General features: G+C 42.6%; 1 protein-coding gene across 7 annotated transcripts in view; it reads left to right on the forward strand.

Annotated features, from left to right (window-relative positions):
• Positions 1 to 18,649, forward strand: part of kif21b (kinesin family member 21B) — a 69,311-nt gene that overhangs the window by 36,105 nt on the left and 14,557 nt on the right. For 3 of the 7 annotated variants that reach the window (XM_076883905.1, XM_076883909.1, XM_076883906.1), the window contains exons 17-32: positions 449 to 765; positions 1,205 to 1,388; positions 1,931 to 2,134; positions 2,236 to 2,337; positions 3,750 to 3,915; positions 4,330 to 4,390; positions 4,538 to 4,595; positions 5,034 to 5,278; positions 5,935 to 6,003; positions 6,124 to 6,234; positions 10,350 to 10,388; positions 13,738 to 13,874; positions 14,158 to 14,338; positions 14,589 to 14,753; positions 15,407 to 15,524; positions 15,627 to 15,797. In XM_076883905.1, the coding sequence (XP_076740020.1) occupies positions 449 to 765; positions 1,205 to 1,388; positions 1,931 to 2,134; positions 2,236 to 2,337; positions 3,750 to 3,915; positions 4,330 to 4,390; positions 4,538 to 4,595; positions 5,034 to 5,278; positions 5,935 to 6,003; positions 6,124 to 6,234; positions 10,350 to 10,388; positions 13,738 to 13,874; positions 14,158 to 14,338; positions 14,589 to 14,753; positions 15,407 to 15,524; positions 15,627 to 15,797 (2,328 nt within the window). The remainder of the gene's footprint in view (positions 1 to 448; positions 766 to 1,204; positions 1,389 to 1,930; positions 2,135 to 2,235; positions 2,338 to 3,749; positions 3,916 to 4,329; positions 4,391 to 4,537; positions 4,596 to 5,033; positions 5,279 to 5,934; positions 6,004 to 6,123; positions 6,235 to 10,349; positions 10,389 to 13,737; positions 13,875 to 14,157; positions 14,339 to 14,588; positions 14,754 to 15,406; positions 15,525 to 15,626; positions 15,798 to 18,649) is intronic. The other 4 variants (XM_076883908.1, XM_076883911.1, XM_076883907.1 and 1 more) reach the window with 3 other exon arrangements.

Consider the following 18,649-nt stretch of genomic DNA (forward strand, 5'->3'; position numbering starts at 1 on the left):
AAGAATTAAATGTAGGTGAATCTGTATGCACAATGCATATGGATGTAAATGTAGAGTCAGAGCCCCATCTGTAGGCTGGCACACTGAAAACTTGAGTGCTGGATTATGTAAATACTGAACACATACTTCTGGTATTATTCTGTGTTTTTAAGATTAGTGCATCCTCTGCAAGCATTAACTTCCATCTTTTTTTGGCTTCCCTGGAGAAGAGGGCTCGTTAATGAGCATGAAAAGCTTTTGCGCTGTCATACCGTGGGCAGCATTCATAATCCTTTTATTTCGATTTTCATCTTAAGTCTTAAAATCCCTTCATGATCAACACTTTGCAAACCTGTTGTGTGACGAGTAATCCCATTCAGCTCAGGGATCTCAAAGGCAACTGAAAAGCATTTTCTTTTTAAAAAGTGATGAATATTATAAAAAAGGTTGTGTTTTTTTTCTCCATCAGTACCAGATTCGTGCGCTGGAGTCTCAGAAGCGGCAGCAGGAGCTGGTGCTGCGCAGGAAGACTCAGGAGGTGACCGCCCTGCGGCGCCTGGCCAAACCTATGTCAGATCGAGTGGCTGGACGAGTGGCCCGCTGGAACCAGACTCCCCCGGTTACGGACTCTGGAGCTGAGTTATCAGCGAGCACCACGGCGAGCAGCTCTGAGCCCGAGACTGCGAGGACCGTAAGCGGACTGGTGCGGCAGTGGAACAACAAGAACAGCGTGTACGGATATCTGGGAGAGAGCGAAGGCAGCATGGATGGAACACGCGTCATCGGGTAAGACGACGAGATGCTATGATACTGTCCTTGGACTGAGCTGAATAAAATTATAATAAAAAAAAAAAAGCTCAGGTAGCACCACCCAGGGTCCAGACGCTGGTGGTGGTGATAATGGAGATGGAGGCTTGGATGAAGACACTTGCATGAGGCGGAGACAGGGCGGAGGTGGGTCGCACAGAGGAGTCTGAAAGATGAGCGGTGCAGAGTGTGCAGAGCGGAGGGCGATCGGTTTAAAGAAGGCGGGCAGAAAGATTGAGTTTTATAGTGTGAGGAAGTGATGTAATGATTAGACTAGCAACCCAACACCTGGGGAAGCAGACAGATCAGTCAATACAGATTTTAATATAATACATGACACAACTTTATTGCTGCTTATTGTGAGTTGATGACATTTTATTTATCCAGTATTTGCCACCTGTTTTTGGTCCATCACCAGCAGTAGAAAGAAGTTGCCGCGTAAGCCAGCCGGCCTGGGCAACAGTGGAGCTGCAGGCAGAACCAGCAGCATTTCAAAGTCTGCACGTCAGAAGTGGCAAGCTCTCGAGCGTCGAATCACGGACATCGTCATGCAGAGAATGACCATTGCAAACATGGAAGCCGACATGGATCGCCTTATCAAGGTAGGAATGGCACGCTAGGGCTAAAATGTTGTCACCGGGGTTACGCGTGGTTTGATGGATGTAGTTTCTTTCTACCACGAGACTGACTTAAGGTTTTGGATTATAAATTCTCAAACGTACAGCACATCGCTGTGGTTATTGAAGGGTTGAGAGCAGTTGAGCATCGGGGGTTGCATCAGCAACTTTTTTGACGCTGACTTCTGTAGTCGGTTAACAACTGAAACTGAGTGTGAGGCGCTTCCTTCCTCCTTTCCCTCGCAGATGAAGAAATGTTAAAATGTGGGAGGGAGGGCGGCCTTTTTCACAGATACGGCTTGGCACGCAGCTTTTTGCAGCTGCTGTCTTTGAATCATCGAATTTAAAACTCTGTCAGGTTTTTCTCCGAGTTTAGATGCGTCAGAATGCGTCTGTTCAGTTTGTGCCTCAGATAAACAGAACATTAAGATTCCAAATGTAGAAATGACTTCTGTAGATGTTAAATATAACTATGAATTTTAATTTTTAATATCACCGTGTGGTGATTTGTGCTTTTGCTGAGTCAGAAGCGAGAAGAGCTGACGGCCCAACAGGAAGCGCTCTCACATAAGAGAGAGGTGCTGATGGCGGACGGGGAGGGGCCAGAAGCTGAGGACCGCCTCCTTCAGGAAATTAACGAGGATATTGAGGTGCTGAACGCCAATATAGACTACATCAACGACAGCTTGTCTGACTGCCAGGCCACCATTGTACAGATAGAGGAGACCAAGGTATGAAGACGCAAACCCATGCACAGGTATTTAGACCTGCATGCCAGCAATGAGGAGAGTCAGGCCTTTAGTAACATTCATGTTTGTGTGTTTTCCTGCAGGATGAGCTGGACTCAGTGGACACCTCAGTGGTGATCAGTTCATGCTCCTTGTCTGAAGCACGCCACCTGCTGGATCACTTCCTAAAGGCTTCCATAGACAAGGTAAATGATCATACACGGGGATTTTCAAAACCGTCAAGTTTAAAGGAAGAAAAGAACTTCTGTAGGCTTAAATGTGTAGCTTTAAGAAGATTTAAGTAAGTAAGAGTCAGAAGATGTATCACAGCATAATGTTACAGTCAGGTGTGGATCCATGAAATGATGGTTTCAGTGCCATCTAGTGGTGTTTCTCTGTATCCCACTACATTATTGTGTTGCGTTTCTGGATTGAGAGTAGGGGTGGGTTTTTATAATCGATTCATGGATTAAGATCGATTCTGGCTTGGATAACGTAAAATCGATTCATTAAAATCCTGAATCGATTTTTTAATATAAATTTATTTTGCCCAAAATGCCAGAATCTCTGGTGAAATCTCACAAAATTTCAAGAACCACCAAACAGTTAAGACAGTAAATGAGAGCAGGTACACGGATTCTGCACATAGACTTAAACACACAGCGCGACCCGCGGATCAGAATCAGTTAGATGTCGTCTTTCTCACAGTCGGGGCTGAAAGCCGACAGCTCGCTGATTCTGATCTGTCGGCGGGTCCGCGCTTTGTGTTCACGCCCTTTATGAGCCGATTCTAAAGCTGTTAGTTTGATCTCTCTCCAAACAATATTGACCAAACCAGCAGCAAAAGAAGATCCAAACGCTTCACATAAACATCGTCATGAATTCACTCTGACTTTTACTGTTTTGCTTCCACCGCGATGCACAGCTCTCTCTCTCTCTCTCTCTCTGTACTTCAAGAACAGTTTCCCTTTCTTCATTATTCGCTTGCTTGTTACGCACAAGTCTACTGTTGTTTACAGCGCTGTCGGCCGCTGTTTTTTTTCCCTTTTACATTCTTCCGAAAAGAAAACCTCATTTCTGCTGTTCAATACTGAACAAATTTAAACTTTTTAAAATTATTCAAAATGCAAAACGCTTAACGTGTCTCTAATAAAACCGCTGTAACTTCAGAGGTGATGTTCATATGTTGATTAATGGTTTTCTTTCGTTTTTGATGTACTGCAGAATATTTTTATAAAATCCCAGGCCAGGAAAACCTTCATGTTTTTCTGTGTTTTATCTTCAGCTACTTTGACACAAAGGCATCTGCTGTGACGCTTACACCTGTGATAAAGTCTTGCGTGTGTCAGCTTCCTTTTTATTGATACAAAAATATGTAAATGTACTGATCTGAATTATAATATTTCTGACTGTCAAAATTTCCCAGATTTAAATCGAATCGAATCAAATTAAATCGAATCGTGGATCGAATCGATTCGGGACCTTGTGAATCGGAATTGAATCGATTCTAGAAATCAGTGACGATACCCAGCCCTAATTGAGAGCCTATTAAAATAGTTCAGTGTTACAGTATTGTGTTGTTGTTGTTGTTTTTATATTTTCTTTGGTGTTCCTGCAGAGTTTGCAGGTGGCTCAGAAGGAGGCTCAAATCAGACTGCTCGAAGGCCAGCTGAGACAGACAGATGTGATTGGCTCGTCCCACAATCACATGATCCTCGATGCCCTAAGAGAAAAGGCTGAGTGCATCCCCGAGCTCCAGGCTCTCATCCACAACGTACAGCAGGGTAAGAGAGGACTCCTGTGCGTCATGTGGTGAGACAAAGGAGAAGGAAGACATAAAAAGTAGAGAAGCTGCACAGTTGCCCGCTTTTTCTTTGTTCTAGTTTCTTCTCACACATGAAAGTGCTGTGTTGCATCATAGGAGATGGACTGTGTTTAGCCCCATTGCTTCTTGGTAAAGCATAAAGAAAAATAAACAAGGTTTTCGATTCTTAGAAAAACCATATGTGGATTCAGTTTTAGTGTAGGAATACTACATATGCCTTGGGAATTGTGTCAAGAAGGACATCTGTTGTAAAAATCATCCAGATCAAATATGCGTACCTACCCACTGTAGGGATCCTCGTGAATAAGGGGCGCAGAATGTGGCATTAGGGCATCCTGTGGCACCGTGAGACATAATGGTGTTTTGCTTCCAGAGAATGGTTATGCGAGCACAGATGAGGAGCCCTCTGAATTCAGCCAAGCCTCCGACAGCAGGTGAGCTGTCTTTCCTACACAACATCATACAGCGTATCTTTTAGGGCTCATACCCATTGCTCTGACCCATTTAAAAATTCGCACACACATCTATTTCAGTAAAGATTTCTGCACATGTTCACGTTTATCTTTCCTCTCTGCCTCCAGCGTGTCTCAGATGAAAGAATCGAACAGCCAAGATGACTTCAAAACAAAATTACAGCAGGTTTGTGCTGTTTCTTATAAGGTTTTTTTTAGTTCCTATGCACATGCCATAGTGCCATTCTTGTTTGTGACCATGAGGTGGCAGTAGAAGCAAACACTTCAAATGACTCCCAGAAGCTTAGAGGCATAAGGATTCCTCATTTGGCACGAATCCCTCTTATTAGTCTGCTAAAGTTTTGTTTTTCTCTTTCTTCTTGCTGACCTAGAATAATAACCTAGAATGACTTCTGCCGTGTTTGTTTTACTGCTCTTCTTCTATTTTCTTTGTGCTTTTCCCTGCTGAACGATGTTCTCAGGCTGTATATATAATCTCCCTTTGCACCTTAATTACAATCATTGTTTTTCTCTTTATTTCATGCCCCAGTTTTTTCCCCCTATCCAAGCATCCTTCTTCTTCTGTGGTCCTCTGTAATAAAAGCGGTTCATATTTTTCATCCAGATGGAGCCCCGTCTCTCAGCTCAGATGAAGGCGGTGTCAGCAGAGTACCTCGGTCCAATCCTGGACCCCTCATCCGGCAGCAAACCGCAGCACATCACCAAGTCTCTGGCTTCACTGACGGACATCCAGGAGGACGGCCTGAGTCTTGCTCCAGGGAGCCTTGGGCTCAGCCTGGCATTAAGAGACACGTATCACAGGGACCGGGTATCCCGCACCATCAGCTTGCCTGTGAGGGGTCACACCTTGTAAGTCACTGGCAGATCATAGTGATAACTGAGATGAAGCCCTGACTTTTCTTTAAGTCTTATCAGGATGTGGAACCAATGAGAGGAATGATTGGCTCTAGCACTATCATCTTGTGTCAGATTGCGTTTACTCATTATCCACTATATATACATTGTGAGCATCTCTTTTAGCTTCTCGTGAATATTTTAGCCATTGTTTCCATCTTAAAAGTGACTACACTTCATGTAATATAAATCAGTGCACGCAGAATTCATATGATGAGGATATTTTGTTTCTAAATCTAATATTCATTTCTGTTTTTTGGTTTTTCAGCATCAATAACAAAAGTTTTCCTTTTGCAGTCATTTACTAAAATGTGTGAAATTTTGTGAATCCTGCACAAGTAAACATCTTCTGAAAATCAGAAAATAGAAAGCGGTTTATCAGGTATTATTCTGTTTCGTGGCAGCAAAAACAACTCAGGCGAATTGCCACGAGTCCTCAGTGATGTGTGTGATTTGATATTTGAAGAGATTAGGCTGCTAGAAATGCTTTTTAAACTGCATAAACCTTGCTGCTTATCGAGTCCCAACAGTTCACATAGATGTCTGTCATCCTTTCTGTGCACTCCCCTGAACGTTTGCTTAGTTTGCTTGCATTTGTCTGTGTGTGTCAGTCCCAGGCAGTCTCGGGGCTATGACACTTCCCCCCTAACCAGAAGGAAATCTTACGACCGTGCGTACAGGTACATGTAATGCTCATTTCGCTAGCAGATGGATCGCACTTTGTTCTAGCAGTTTATTTACACAGTGGGACTCTTTAACTTCCTCATCCTAAACTCCACCATCTTTCTGCCCCTTGTCAGGCCGACTGATGGCTACACTCCCCCCTCCTCCCCTCCTCTGAGGACCAGGAACGACCGCAACGTCTTCTCGAGGCTCACCAGCAACCAAACCCAAGGTTCTGCTCTGGACAAGTGAGTGCAGATCCATACGCACAAACGCCACCTGTGTCCATCAGTCGGTCACGCTTTGAAAGATTCCCATCCTTTTTTCTTTTCTTTTCTTCTTTTTTCCCTCTTCCATGTTTTACCTCAGTTTTTCTGCAGACAGGCTGAAGGTCAGGCCTTTTTGAAGGGAAAGTGGTTCTGTCAATAATTTAAATAAGCCTTTTAAGAATGTTTACTACTAGCTTGCCTTCATCTGAATCCCTTTCTTAGATAAATCCCTTTCTTCTGGCATTAATGTGAAACCCGCAGAAACAGATGGTGCAGGCAGTCTTGGAATCCAGGTGTCAAACCCAAACCGCAATCTATTCAAACCTGCGCGTAGCAGCGGTAACAATGAGGTGTAATTGCAGTAGGCTTCCAATTCGCATACAGAAATTACCAGGAGACAATGGCAAATCAGGAGAGGGGGGTGTGGGGGGGAGCTCAGATGGTAACACCCACTGCTCAAATGTGGTGTCAGGGCAGCAGTGGCTGGGAAGCAACCAGGATGTGGGATGATATGAAATCAGTTTTGAGGTGACGTGCTGTGCATGACAATGATCTTCATTCAGGAAAGAGAAATCCGCCTGACCAATCTTATATCATCCAATATAAACAGCCCTGTAATTAATCTTATCTTACAATACTGGGTTTGTTGAGGCTGTGCATGACAAAACTTAATTCAAATTTATGATAATTTCCGAGGATGGTGTCAGCCGTGATGTTGAGCGGTCCCATTCCTGATGTCATTTTTTTAAAAGGTAAAAGAATGATAAAACTCCGCTCAGCGTGTATTTGTGTAATCGTACTACATCGGATTGAGGGAACATGTGGGCATGAGATGCATGTTGATGCAGAGTCGGGAAGGAGCAGGCGGTCTTGTTTCCTTCCTGCTTACAATCAATTCAAACTTTCTGCTCTGACAAATGTCAGCAGTTGATTTCAGCCTCTGCTCTAAAGTTGATTTCTAATCTGTGCTAATCCACAGCATTTCTCAGCTTTATTAACATCTAATTGGCAGCAAGGATGCTGTGTGAAACGAGTTAGGGTGTCGTGGCTGTGCGTGCGTGTGTGTGTGCTTTATGTGGGTTGCATGTGTTGGAGCGTGTGGGTACTGATTATCCGGAGCAGGGGTAGGTAAATGAGATGGCTGTTGCCATGTTTCTGTGCAGCTGTAGGATTTTTCCAACTTGGAATGGGAGATGTTTTTGTTTAGGGTCTTAATAAGCTACCCAAAGCTTTGATTTCAGCACATCAGTAGATTGCTGATGTTGTAGTCACATAATTTAAGTTTGCTCAGTCAATACTGGAACTGAAAAAAAGGCTGAAAAAAGTTCCCATTTGATATGTTGTCAGGTATTCTGATTGTACTGTACACCTGTGCACACAGTTGCGGTTGAACACAAAAGGCAAATTGAGTGGGCTCATTGTTAAATCTAGTTTTGTTGTACTGCTTTGTGAAACGTAATCCAGGCATTGCTGAGATTATTGCAAACAATGCATCTGGAGCCAGTTTGTTGGCATTCCTTGTATAGACATTGTGTTGTATTTTCACATACAAGATTCCTGGGAAAAATCATTTGGACTGTGTCTGCAATAATCCTGTGTCATATCTAATACACAGTAATAGTTAGTGTTCTTTACTCTGTTTGGTTTAGACAAATGTGCTGCTCGAGTACTTTTGTAAAAAACTCTCTGAGGACTTTAACCAAACGTTCACAACTACGGTGACCTGCATGGTTAAATAAAGGTTACGCTGACTAGCCATACCATCTTGTTGCTCGGTGGTAGTCCAGCTTCGGCAGCACATCGTACGTACAGTGTTTGACAAATTTGTTAGACCCTCTGTCATAAAAACAAGAAAACCCAAATAAATCTTTTTAAAACGAAAAATTACCGAATGCACTGAACTGAGTTACTGTTTTTATATCCACATGGGATTTCTCTGGGAAATGAGTAATTAATCAAGCATGACGTTCAAGCACTAAAACGAATTATTCAGGAATGTAAGTAAACAACAGCAACTTTGCATCTTATTCACAAAATAATAATGCGCTTGTCTAGTTTTTCTGCTTTTTTAATATAAAACAATAAATCTGGAAAATTTTAGATAACAGCAATAATTATATTATGCTGGTATAATTTTCATTTTGATTAAAGAGCTTGAGCATACTGGTGGCTTAACCATTACAGAATCATAAAATATGATTTTGGTAAAAACCAGTACTGTTAATTTAGCATAAACTTTACAATTGATGGTGGTCTAATAAATGTGTTGAGCACTGGAGATCTTTTAGGCTTAAAATCAGCGGTTATATAAATCAATGAAAATGTTTTCTTTCTATAGCACTTTAATTCAATAGCTGTCGTTCATGAAACATTTTTTACTGTGTTTAGGTGTGATAGACAGGAATACTAGTTTTGATGGGAAAAATGTGTTTGGAAGTTATGTGTGTGTTTTGTTGCTTCTTGTTTAAAAGCAAGCAGTGGGTGCAACACTTAGCAAAGGTCTACTGTTTGAAATCTACATTTGATTGACATCACTCACACTTTCTCTGTCACTTAATTTCTCATCTCGGACACACATTTACAGCTTAATCCAGCAATATATACATAAAACAAACCCATTAAAATGTGAGATGTGATTTTGACTGGACTATATTGTGTTTCTCTTCTTTCACATTTGAGTAGACTGGTTGCCCAAGAGACTGGGATCAAGTGTTTGACACTGATTTGAAAGGCAAATGAGGACGAGGAATTTCAACCAAAGTTTCCTTGTCATGTCTTGGATAAAGAGGCTTTGAATCGAATTCACTTTACTTTTACATGCTCCATAATCAATAAATTTTAAAAGTATTTTAAAGGGAGTCAAATCGCTCTGTGCTAATAGCCACTACGGCTGGCAGTAAATGCCAAGAACGGGAAGAATTGCCATCACCTTTAAACACCGCTATTCCCTCCGGACATATCCAGAACTTTCTGTTTTATTATTTCATGCTAAGAGTGAAAAGCCCGGGCCCTCTTAGTGAGAAACCAGAGGCTATAAAATATTTACAATATAATAACACTTTTATTGCATTGTTACACACATATTATTTCCCTTTAAGCTCTTTGGGAGGTGTGGGTGTGGCCTGGAAATTTGTTTCCCTTATTGTCTAGTCAACTGGATTTTCCCTTCTGTTAACTCTGTTTGCCATCCCTGATGCCTTTTCTGTACTAATTAGCTAAATGTGGCAGGAAAGAGTGGATTTAGGAGGACACACTGACATCATACTATAGTCATGCGTAGAGGACAGGACAACTGTAATCTTTGCGTATGACTATCCTGCCGTCAGTGCTTCCTCCTTGACTGTCTTTCGTTTTCTTTTAGGTTCTTTGTTCACACAGATACTTTCATATTCGGGGAAAGTCACTTACTTGCTTTCTTGGATCGCATTACGCGACAAGATTGCTACCTCTAGCATGTCACAGCCAGTAGCTGTTAGCCAGACTGCTAGCCATTGGAAACAGCTAGCTCACCGTCACCGCTAAGTCTCATTAATCTGGACATTACTATATATCTTGTTTGTTTAATTCATACAAAACATAATCTTATTAATCTCAAGTGTCTTGAGGTTTATTATTATTTGCAGTATTTTTTTGAGAGGTGCTTTAGAGGTGTTGGTAGACAAATGTTGCCCTTCAAGACTATGCTAAGCTATTAGCTGCTAGTAGTAATCGAACTGCGAGACTCGGAGAGGTATTAGTCTTTACATCCTGACACGTGGTGCGAAAGTGAATAATTTTTTCCCCAAACATGAAACAGTTTCTTTAAAGCTTTCTGTGCAGACACTGGTCAAACAGTAAAGCCTGTTCAGTGATTGTCTTTGTAAAACAGCACCTTTCATGGCGAACAACGCGATAATCGCAGAGCAAGCTTTACTGTTGACCAAGCTTTCCTGTCAGTTTGCTCATTGCTTTATATCTAAAATCCCTTCCACTAGTCACGCCTCTCCTTTTTAACCCTTTGCCAGTAACCCTTCTGTCTTTTCTTAGCGTGATTAACCCTTTCCTCTTCCCACCTTGCCCTCCCTCCCTCTCCCTTGCTCCTCTTCTGCCTCTAGGTCGGATGACAGCGACTCCTCGCTCTCAGAGGTGCTCAGGTAGAGGAACCGTATCTGTCTCTCTCTCACTCTCTGTTTTCCCATTTGCCTGTTGACTCACTCGGTGTCATCTCGTCTCCACCAGTCGTCAGCGCCTCACCTGGCCTCTTCATCTCCACCTTCATATTCCATCGGTTGTGCATGTTTTAACCGCAGACCACTTCTCTTGACCCACCCAGGCTTTTCCATCGCTGTGATCTTGCATTTGTGGTCACACAAGTGAACCACACCACTTTTTTTTCAGGCTGAAGAAACTGGTGGAAATTAAAGTAATTACTCCTCTTAATGGTCTCCATGGTCAGCCACTTGGTAAATTCAGTCTTGTTAAAGGACAGAGGATTGATAACATATGAGTTAAATGAATATTTGAACGTCTACTTAATAGACACTCATGCATGTCTATTAATTGCGTACCTGGACTCTGCAGTCATTTAGCTACGTTTAAATATAAGAGTGAAAGCTGAAGCGTAGCAATTGCAATTCATGTTTTTACAGGGCTTTTTGTCCCTACCTAATTCTTAACCTAAGGAGCCCAGTTTGCCAGCTAACCAGAAGCTCTTTATACAGATCTAACACAGTATTTATAATAATTAAAAATAACTTCGATCAAACTTTAGATGTGTTTGTGCTGGTTTTGCGTATGACAGTATTCATTCTTTCTTAGACAAAACAAAGCACACCATTTTGAATTTTAACAGATTTAAGTAAGCAGTTGCTAGAAGTGGCTTCCTGTTTAGCTGCAAATCAAATAAGCATCCATCCATTTTCTTCAGCTTATCCAATTCAGGGTCAGGGGTGGGGTGGGGGGTGGGGTTGTTTGAGCCAATCCCAGCTGTCATGGGGTGAGTGGCGGAAAGACCACCAGTTCATCACAGGGCTAATACAGAGAGACAGGCAGTCATTTACACTCACATTCACACTTATGGCCAGTTTAGTGTCACCAGTTAACCTAACCTCCTGCATGTCTTTGGAAGCTGGAGTACCTGGAGAGTCTCACACAGGTAGAAACTGCAAACGCCACACAGAAAGCTCTCTACTGGCTGGTGGATTCAAACCAAGGACCTTCTTGCCACCTTGTGTCCCAACAAAAAAACATATATCCCAAAACCTCAATTAATTTCATTAAGACAAACACATGGGCCTATATATAGTTTTTATCGGGCATCTGTATTCCTTTTAGTCACACACACAAATGGATGCTCCTCTCACCAGGACCCTTCTGTCTTTTTTTCTGTGCACTGCAGAGAGTCCCTCCCCTCTCGCATGTTTTCATTAGTGCTGGTCTCTTGGGTCTTGGCCCTGCAACATCCATTAGCAGCTCTTCCATGCTGCATAACACACTATAGCACACGATGATATCTTCCATGTATGCTGATAGAACTGAAACAATTTCTGCTATTTGGAGCATTGCAGTGCCATCAGAAGTAGAGTGCTGCTCGTGCAGCGTGTGCCGTACGTCCTTTTTCAAGGAAAACGAGCGAACCAAAGAGAGAGACCGAAGAAAATATCCAGACTAATCAACTAATGCTATATGCTTTGTTTTAATTTATTGTCAGGTCACCAAAGTAGCTCGGTTAAGCTAAGATTCTATTAAGAAAGGAAATAAATAGTGTTTCTGGTAATTACTTTAGATTAATTTCCATTTTAATCACAGAGAATGGAACATGAAGACTTTAATCAGGCAAAATAATGGGCTAAAATTAGTAAGGTTTATTTAACTAAAACCCCTTTAAAAATAAATTTATGAAACATACATATTTAATCCCTTCCTCTCTTCCCCATATATTAAACATGGATTGCTTTTCTTCTTCTTTGTAAACTCAAACCAGTCACCAGTTTTCTGACATCACCTTTTCAAAAGGAACTGAAGTTGAAGAGAAATGGGTGGGGCTGACTGTGTTTGCACCATAAAGCTGCTGTCACAGTCTGACTTTATATCTGTATTCCTAATCAGACTAATGCTGTCGTCTTGTCACACCTCACCGCTCACCCACATGTGTCACATAGCCCTTTTTCCTGGGCCCCAAAAGGGCATTGGCTCTGGCGTTGCAGAGAGTCAGTTCCCATCTAAGCGATGGAGAATGGACTCTGCATGTGGTGCTGCTGACGTCTCGGTGTGGTGGGGTTTATTTTTGAGTTCCGGGCTGCTGTGGAGTTGGTCTTCCAGGCTGTGGCTGCTGTCATCAATTATTTTGAGCTTCTTGTGTGCAGTTTCTTTTTTTTGTTTCTTTGGGGAGGTGAAATTTGGCAGACGTGCATGCGGCTTCTTTTTACTTGCTGATGAATGAGACTTTTGACTTTGGTTGGCGTTCTGAAACACCGTAACAGACATACCAAGTATGATTTGCGGTTTCACTTTTGATTTGACTTGTGTATTTATTTGTGTGTGTGTTGTCATGCTGGACATGAGCATCCGTGCTGTGAAACAGAAGATGAGCATGTTGTCACCCTTGACAAGTTTGAAGCACACCCTTCTGTATTTTGCTCACTCCGTGCAGAAACAAATCTGTCCTGAGTTTTGTGTGCATATTCTTTTCTCTCCTCACATCCTCCGGCTCCTCTTCAGTGTTTTGCGTCTTACTTCACCCTCTCTCTCTTTCTCACACACACACACACACACACACACACACACACACACACACACACACGTAAACGCACACTAACCACCACTTGTGAAGCCCATCGGGGACCAATTTTCCCACAGCTCTCCCTCTTCCTCTCACCCGCTCCCTGCTCTGTCTCACTCCGCTGACTGCTCTCCAGGCACTCTGGGACCCTGGCCTGTCAGTGCGCCATAGATTGGGATGGTGAGGGGAAGCAGAGGTCCAAGCTAGAGAGACTGAGTGCACATAATATAGAGGAGACTGTGTGCACATAACTGTGTGTGTGCATGTGTGTGTGAGGGAAAGAGAAAGAGGAGTTGAATAAGAAAGCAGCTCTTACTGCTGTAGAGCCTTAATTGGGCTGCTCAACAACAAAAAGAAAAGAGGGAGGGGAAAGTGAGATGGAGCGGGCAGGCTACCTCCATCAGGAAAGTGTGTCTACTTGTTTAACTGATACGGTGTGGGCATAAATCTGTTTACAGACACATTTCGGGTGAGACATCTCACCTCTTAAAGTAGGCCATTAAGTTGTAGGATGAAGGCCCCTGCGCCTGAAGTGATGGAAACACAATTGTGTGCGTAGTTTATCCGGCGCTTTCAGTGAGCAATGTATGGGTTTGTATTGCTTCTGTATAGTCAACAAAAAATGCATGTTTGTGGTCAGCCTGTGCTTTGCAAACCTAAATCTTGCTGGTTGATTGATTTTGGAACCACTCTGACACTTTCTGTGTGCTTGTGAACCGTAGGGGTGTGATCAGTCCCATCGGAGGTGTGAAGGGGGGTCGAACTGCACCCCTGCAATGTGTTTCTGTAGCCGAGGGCCACTCAAAGCCAGTGCTGTGTGTGGACGCTACAGATGAGCTGCTCTTCACTGGATCTAAGGGTAAACACATCGCCAAAACAGCAGCGTTGGAGTGTTTCCTTTGAAATGCATTTTACAGAGTTTATCAGTTGAAATTGATTCCTCTCAAGCTATAAACCAATTAAACTGAAATTGTGCCATTCTAAGTAAACTGTTACTGTAGGATTTGAGCAAATGTTTCTGCGATGCTTCGTAATTTTGTTTAACAGAGTGAGAGGAGGAAGGGATTTTATTACAGTCTGACAAATAGTTGGACTGACTAGTGGACTGTTTGTAATGCATTTGACTTTCTCCCCTCTTTCAGATCGCACCTGCAAGATGTGGAACCTGGTAACAGGTCAGGAGATCGTCACCCTCAAAGGCCACCCAAACAATGTCGTGTCTGTCAAATACTGCCCCTCCTCCTGTCTGGTGTTCTCTGTGTCCACCTCCTACATCAAGGTGTGGGACATCCGCGACGCGGCCAAGTGCGTCCGGACGCTCACGTAAGTTTCATGCAGGGAACCCATCGGGTGGAAAAGTTTAGAGCTTTTTCCCGAATTACAGCCTTGCTTGGAGAGATTTAATGGAAGTGATTTTAAAAGGCCTTTTTTTTTCTTTTTCTGCTCAGCGATGTGCCTCCAGTTGAAGAAATATGACAAGCTAAAGTAGAGGAAATGACAACTGCTGATTGCACTTACTTCTCTGATTCTTGTGTTTTTTTTCCACCTTTCTTCTTCCTCTTCATCCCCACAGCTCCTCAGGGCAGGTGGTTTCAGGTGATGCATGCGCCGGCACCACCACCCGCACAATTACCTTTGCTCAGGGCGAGTGTCAGATCAACCAGATAGCTCTCAACCCATCAGGATCAGTGCTCTATGCTGCTGCTGGAAACACTGTTCGCATCTGGGACCTCAACAGGTACATTTGTTGATGATCTAATCCGTTAATACATTATTATATTCATTGATCTACTCATCAAGTTACTGCTTAAAGACTCTGTGAGTCATTCATGCGAGCTTCATCTATGCACTTAATTTCTTTACTGCCCACTCTTTAAATTCATTTAGACATGGCTGTGGATGTATTCACTTATTGCATGTTAATAAGCCAGCGAGCTGATTAGCATTTGATAGAAGAGCTTCAAAAAGGCTGACAAGAGATTTAAAAAGACGGCAAAAAAAAAGCAGTGCTGAGGATATGAAGCGTGATCACGAGCATGTTTTCTACCAGGAATCATTTCTGGGATCCTGTGGAAGCATCTCTCTCTCCTCAGTTTTTATGCTTCTAGAGGGAAATTATTAACAGATTGGACCAGACAGTTTATGCTGAGGGGCTCAGAACCATTTAATGATGCATAAGAACCCCCCAGAAATGAAAAATGAATGTATTAAACATTCCATTTCTGCCCATGGCTTTGCCGCGTCTCTGCAGCTTTACTTCACTTGTGAGAGAGAAACTGGAATTATTCAGCGACACCTCAAAGTTCGTTCAAATGATGAATTTCACAGACCTTTGTTTCACCTTGTTTTGGTTTCTGCTTGTTGTGTTTGTGTATTTCGGTTTGTGTGTAGGATGCAAGCGATGGGGAAGCTGACAGGTCACATCGGCTCTGTCATGTGTCTCACTGTGGGGCAGTCTCTGCTGGGCAAAGATCAAGTAATCACTGGCTCCAAAGATCATTATGTCAAGGTACAGCTTAAAACAAACCCCACTCATTCTTAATCTATCTGAATATCATTGTCTGTCACCTGATAAATCAAAGATACACACAAATGTTTCCTTTCCTGTCAGGTGTTTGACGTGGCAGAGGGAACTCTGGGAAACGTAGGTCCAGCTCATAACTTTGAGCCTCCACATTATGACGGCATCGAGTGTTTGGCTGTGCAGGGAGACGTGCTGTTCAGTGGATCGAGAGACAACGGCATCAAGAAATGGGAACTGGAGCAACAGGAGCTCACACAGGTGTGTGGATGCTTGCGTCTCTGTGTTACAGGAGGGGTCTGAGCAGACCTCTGTCACTATTCTGAGAACATAACCAACACTTGCTGTGGGTTATTAAAAAACAGGGCTTCATGTGGCAGATGTATTGATTCCCACACACTATGCGAGGTCAGTAGGTCTGAGTGAACAGGAAGAAGACTTATTTTATATTCAAGCGAGCGCAGAATTCGTACATCACATTTAAAGAATGCCTCCTTGACTGCGCATCATCGTAAAATCCTCATGAAATGTGGTACGAACCTGCCTGTGAGGCTTTTACTTCACGATGTCTTGACCGTTATTATCTGCAGGGCAAAGTCAATCTTTCTGCAAAGTGTAAGGAGTGCAGATGGAACGCGGCACAGTGCTCTGGTAGATAATTGCCCTCTGATCCTCTCTGTCAGCGGTGAAGGCAGTTTTAATGAATCGGTTCTCTGGCGAACAAGTGCAGATTAACAGGAAACAAATGAACAAGTCCATTATCCAAAATGTCACAAATTATTTTTCCTGTTACTTTGTTTAAAAGGAAATTATTCCAGTTGCTCATGCGGTTTAGTGTTAATTGCCATGTGGTCGAGTCCTGATGTTCATATGTGGTGCCAGTTAATAGAAAAATATTAATTCGGGGACCTTTTTTTTTTGTTTTGCATTTTGTGTCCCTGCTTTTGTTTTTGTTTTGTTTTTTGGAGCCAAAACAAACATCCTCTGGCCTTAACATCAGCACAGAAACTGTGCGCTGGGAGCTTCATAGTATGGGTTTCCATGGCTGAGCAGCTCCTGTAGGTGTGTAATAATATAGTGTAGGAGCATCTATCCATATTAATGCATAGTTTAACAACCGTCCTTAAATCCATGAAAAATGATGACAAAAAAGATACTTTAAATGATGGCAAATATTTGGAAACAATCAATCTCAAACCTTTGAATTTCTTCTTGTCCTGTTACTTATTTTCTTATCTTCTTATCTTGTCCTGATTCTTATTTGTAGTCATATTATAAACATTTCTCAGAGAATACTTCCCTTGGAGCCGGAGTACCAACTGACATTTTCCTTATTGATCCTTGTAATTGCGACGTGTCTATCGAGACCGAAGCTCATACATCAGCTTCTGGAGGCGGACACACCGGCGACACAAACGAACATTTTCTGGCCCACTTTGGTAGAGACTGTACCCCCACCCCCCCCCCCCCCCCCCCCCCCCCCCCCACCCCAGTTATCCGACACTAGCACAATGGTGACAGCGAAGGGCTGTGTTTCCTGTTCAGTCAGTGAACAGCTCCCTGCCAGCGCAGTTCCCCTTCGTGTCTTTACCCACTCTGTGGAGAGTGTCACCATGTGTAATGTGGCAGGAAAGCACTGTGTCAACATTAGGGTGTAAGAGCTCACACGCATCACAGCCGCAGGTAACAAGGAGGAGAGTCAGTGTGTGCGTCTGTGTGCGTTTGGTTGTGTTTATATGCAATTGCTGATTTCTGCAGTGTCTCCTGTGTAGCCCCTGTTGCCTGCATACGTTAATAATGCATAATAATCCACCTCGTGGGTGGATGTGGCTCATTTACATGCATAGTAATTTGCATATGAAGCTGCACTTTCTAAAGTTTAGCAACAGTGCTGTTTAGCCTTTGTTTACCCAAATTGACAAAACAAAAACACAAGATATTTTTCCTTTCTGAATTAAATCGGCTCAGTCTTTGCTGTGGTCTGTGGCTTAAGACCCTAACCTCATTTATGAAGCAGCCAACAGGATCCGTTTTACAGCCTTCCTAACTCAGTATTCTCTGTCTAATTATGTAATGGGATCAAACTGTGGCTCGGGGTATAATAGAATATATTACAGTAGAGTCTGAAACTGCACTTCCTTCAGGACTTCTGCTCTGAGCCTTGCTGCTCTGACCCCTCTGTTAAAATGCCGACGCTATAGAGTTTTTTCCTAGAGGGATATGTGAAGCAATTTGTTCATAATCACTATAAACTGTAGTTTAGCGATTCCCTCTGGCTTGATAAATAGCTTAATATACCTTCTGAAAAACAATTTCAAGCGTGCATGTTTTTTTTTATGACTTTATCGACCTGCTTATGCCGTGGATGTCGGAGAGAGCTGTTGCTCTCTGGAGGTGTCGGCCGGCATTAACGCTTACGGTGTGCATATGAAAAAAGTGAGTACATCCAATATAAATTGTTGGCTTTATTGACATATTTACATAGGGAAACACTGGATCCTCATTGAAACAAAGCCTACAGACAAAGCTGACACACTTAAAGATAAATGTGAGGAAGAAGATAACTTTTTCAATGTTTTATTCCACAAAGTTGTAAATGGGGGTAATATTATACTGTGAGATATTAAGTGTACCCTTGGCCTCAGAAGCTGGTACTGCAACCCGTTAGCAGTAATAACTTCTTGTAAATGTTTTGCATAACAGTCTAGCAATTTCTGACATTGACTGACTACTTCACCGTGCAAGTTCACTCAGCAGCAGCAGCATCTTTGTGGGTTTTCTTATATGTAAAGCCTGCTTTAAATCGAGCCTCTATAACATTTCAGTGGAATTCAAACCAGGGCTTGATTATGCTGTTGAAAGGGTCATTTCTGGTTCAAGCTACCTTCAGATGGCCTAACATTATCTCCAAGTACTCTTTATAAGATGCAGAATTTAAAGTTGAATTAATGGCGTCTTGTTCCCCAGCTTCTAAGGCTGAAAATGGAACCCAAACAGGTCTACGGTTATTGTGGTCAAGCTGCTTTAACTTGATTTCTATGTTATTCCAAACACTTTTCTTTGTCTGTTCATTGGCAAACTGAGTTTTTCTCGAATGTGGTTTTTGGCATCAA

The sequence above is a fragment of the Maylandia zebra genome, linkage group LG5 (genome assembly GCF_041146795.1).
Source record: "Maylandia zebra isolate NMK-2024a linkage group LG5, Mzebra_GT3a, whole genome shotgun sequence".
NCBI classification, from domain to species: domain Eukaryota; kingdom Metazoa; phylum Chordata; class Actinopteri; order Cichliformes; family Cichlidae; genus Maylandia; species Maylandia zebra.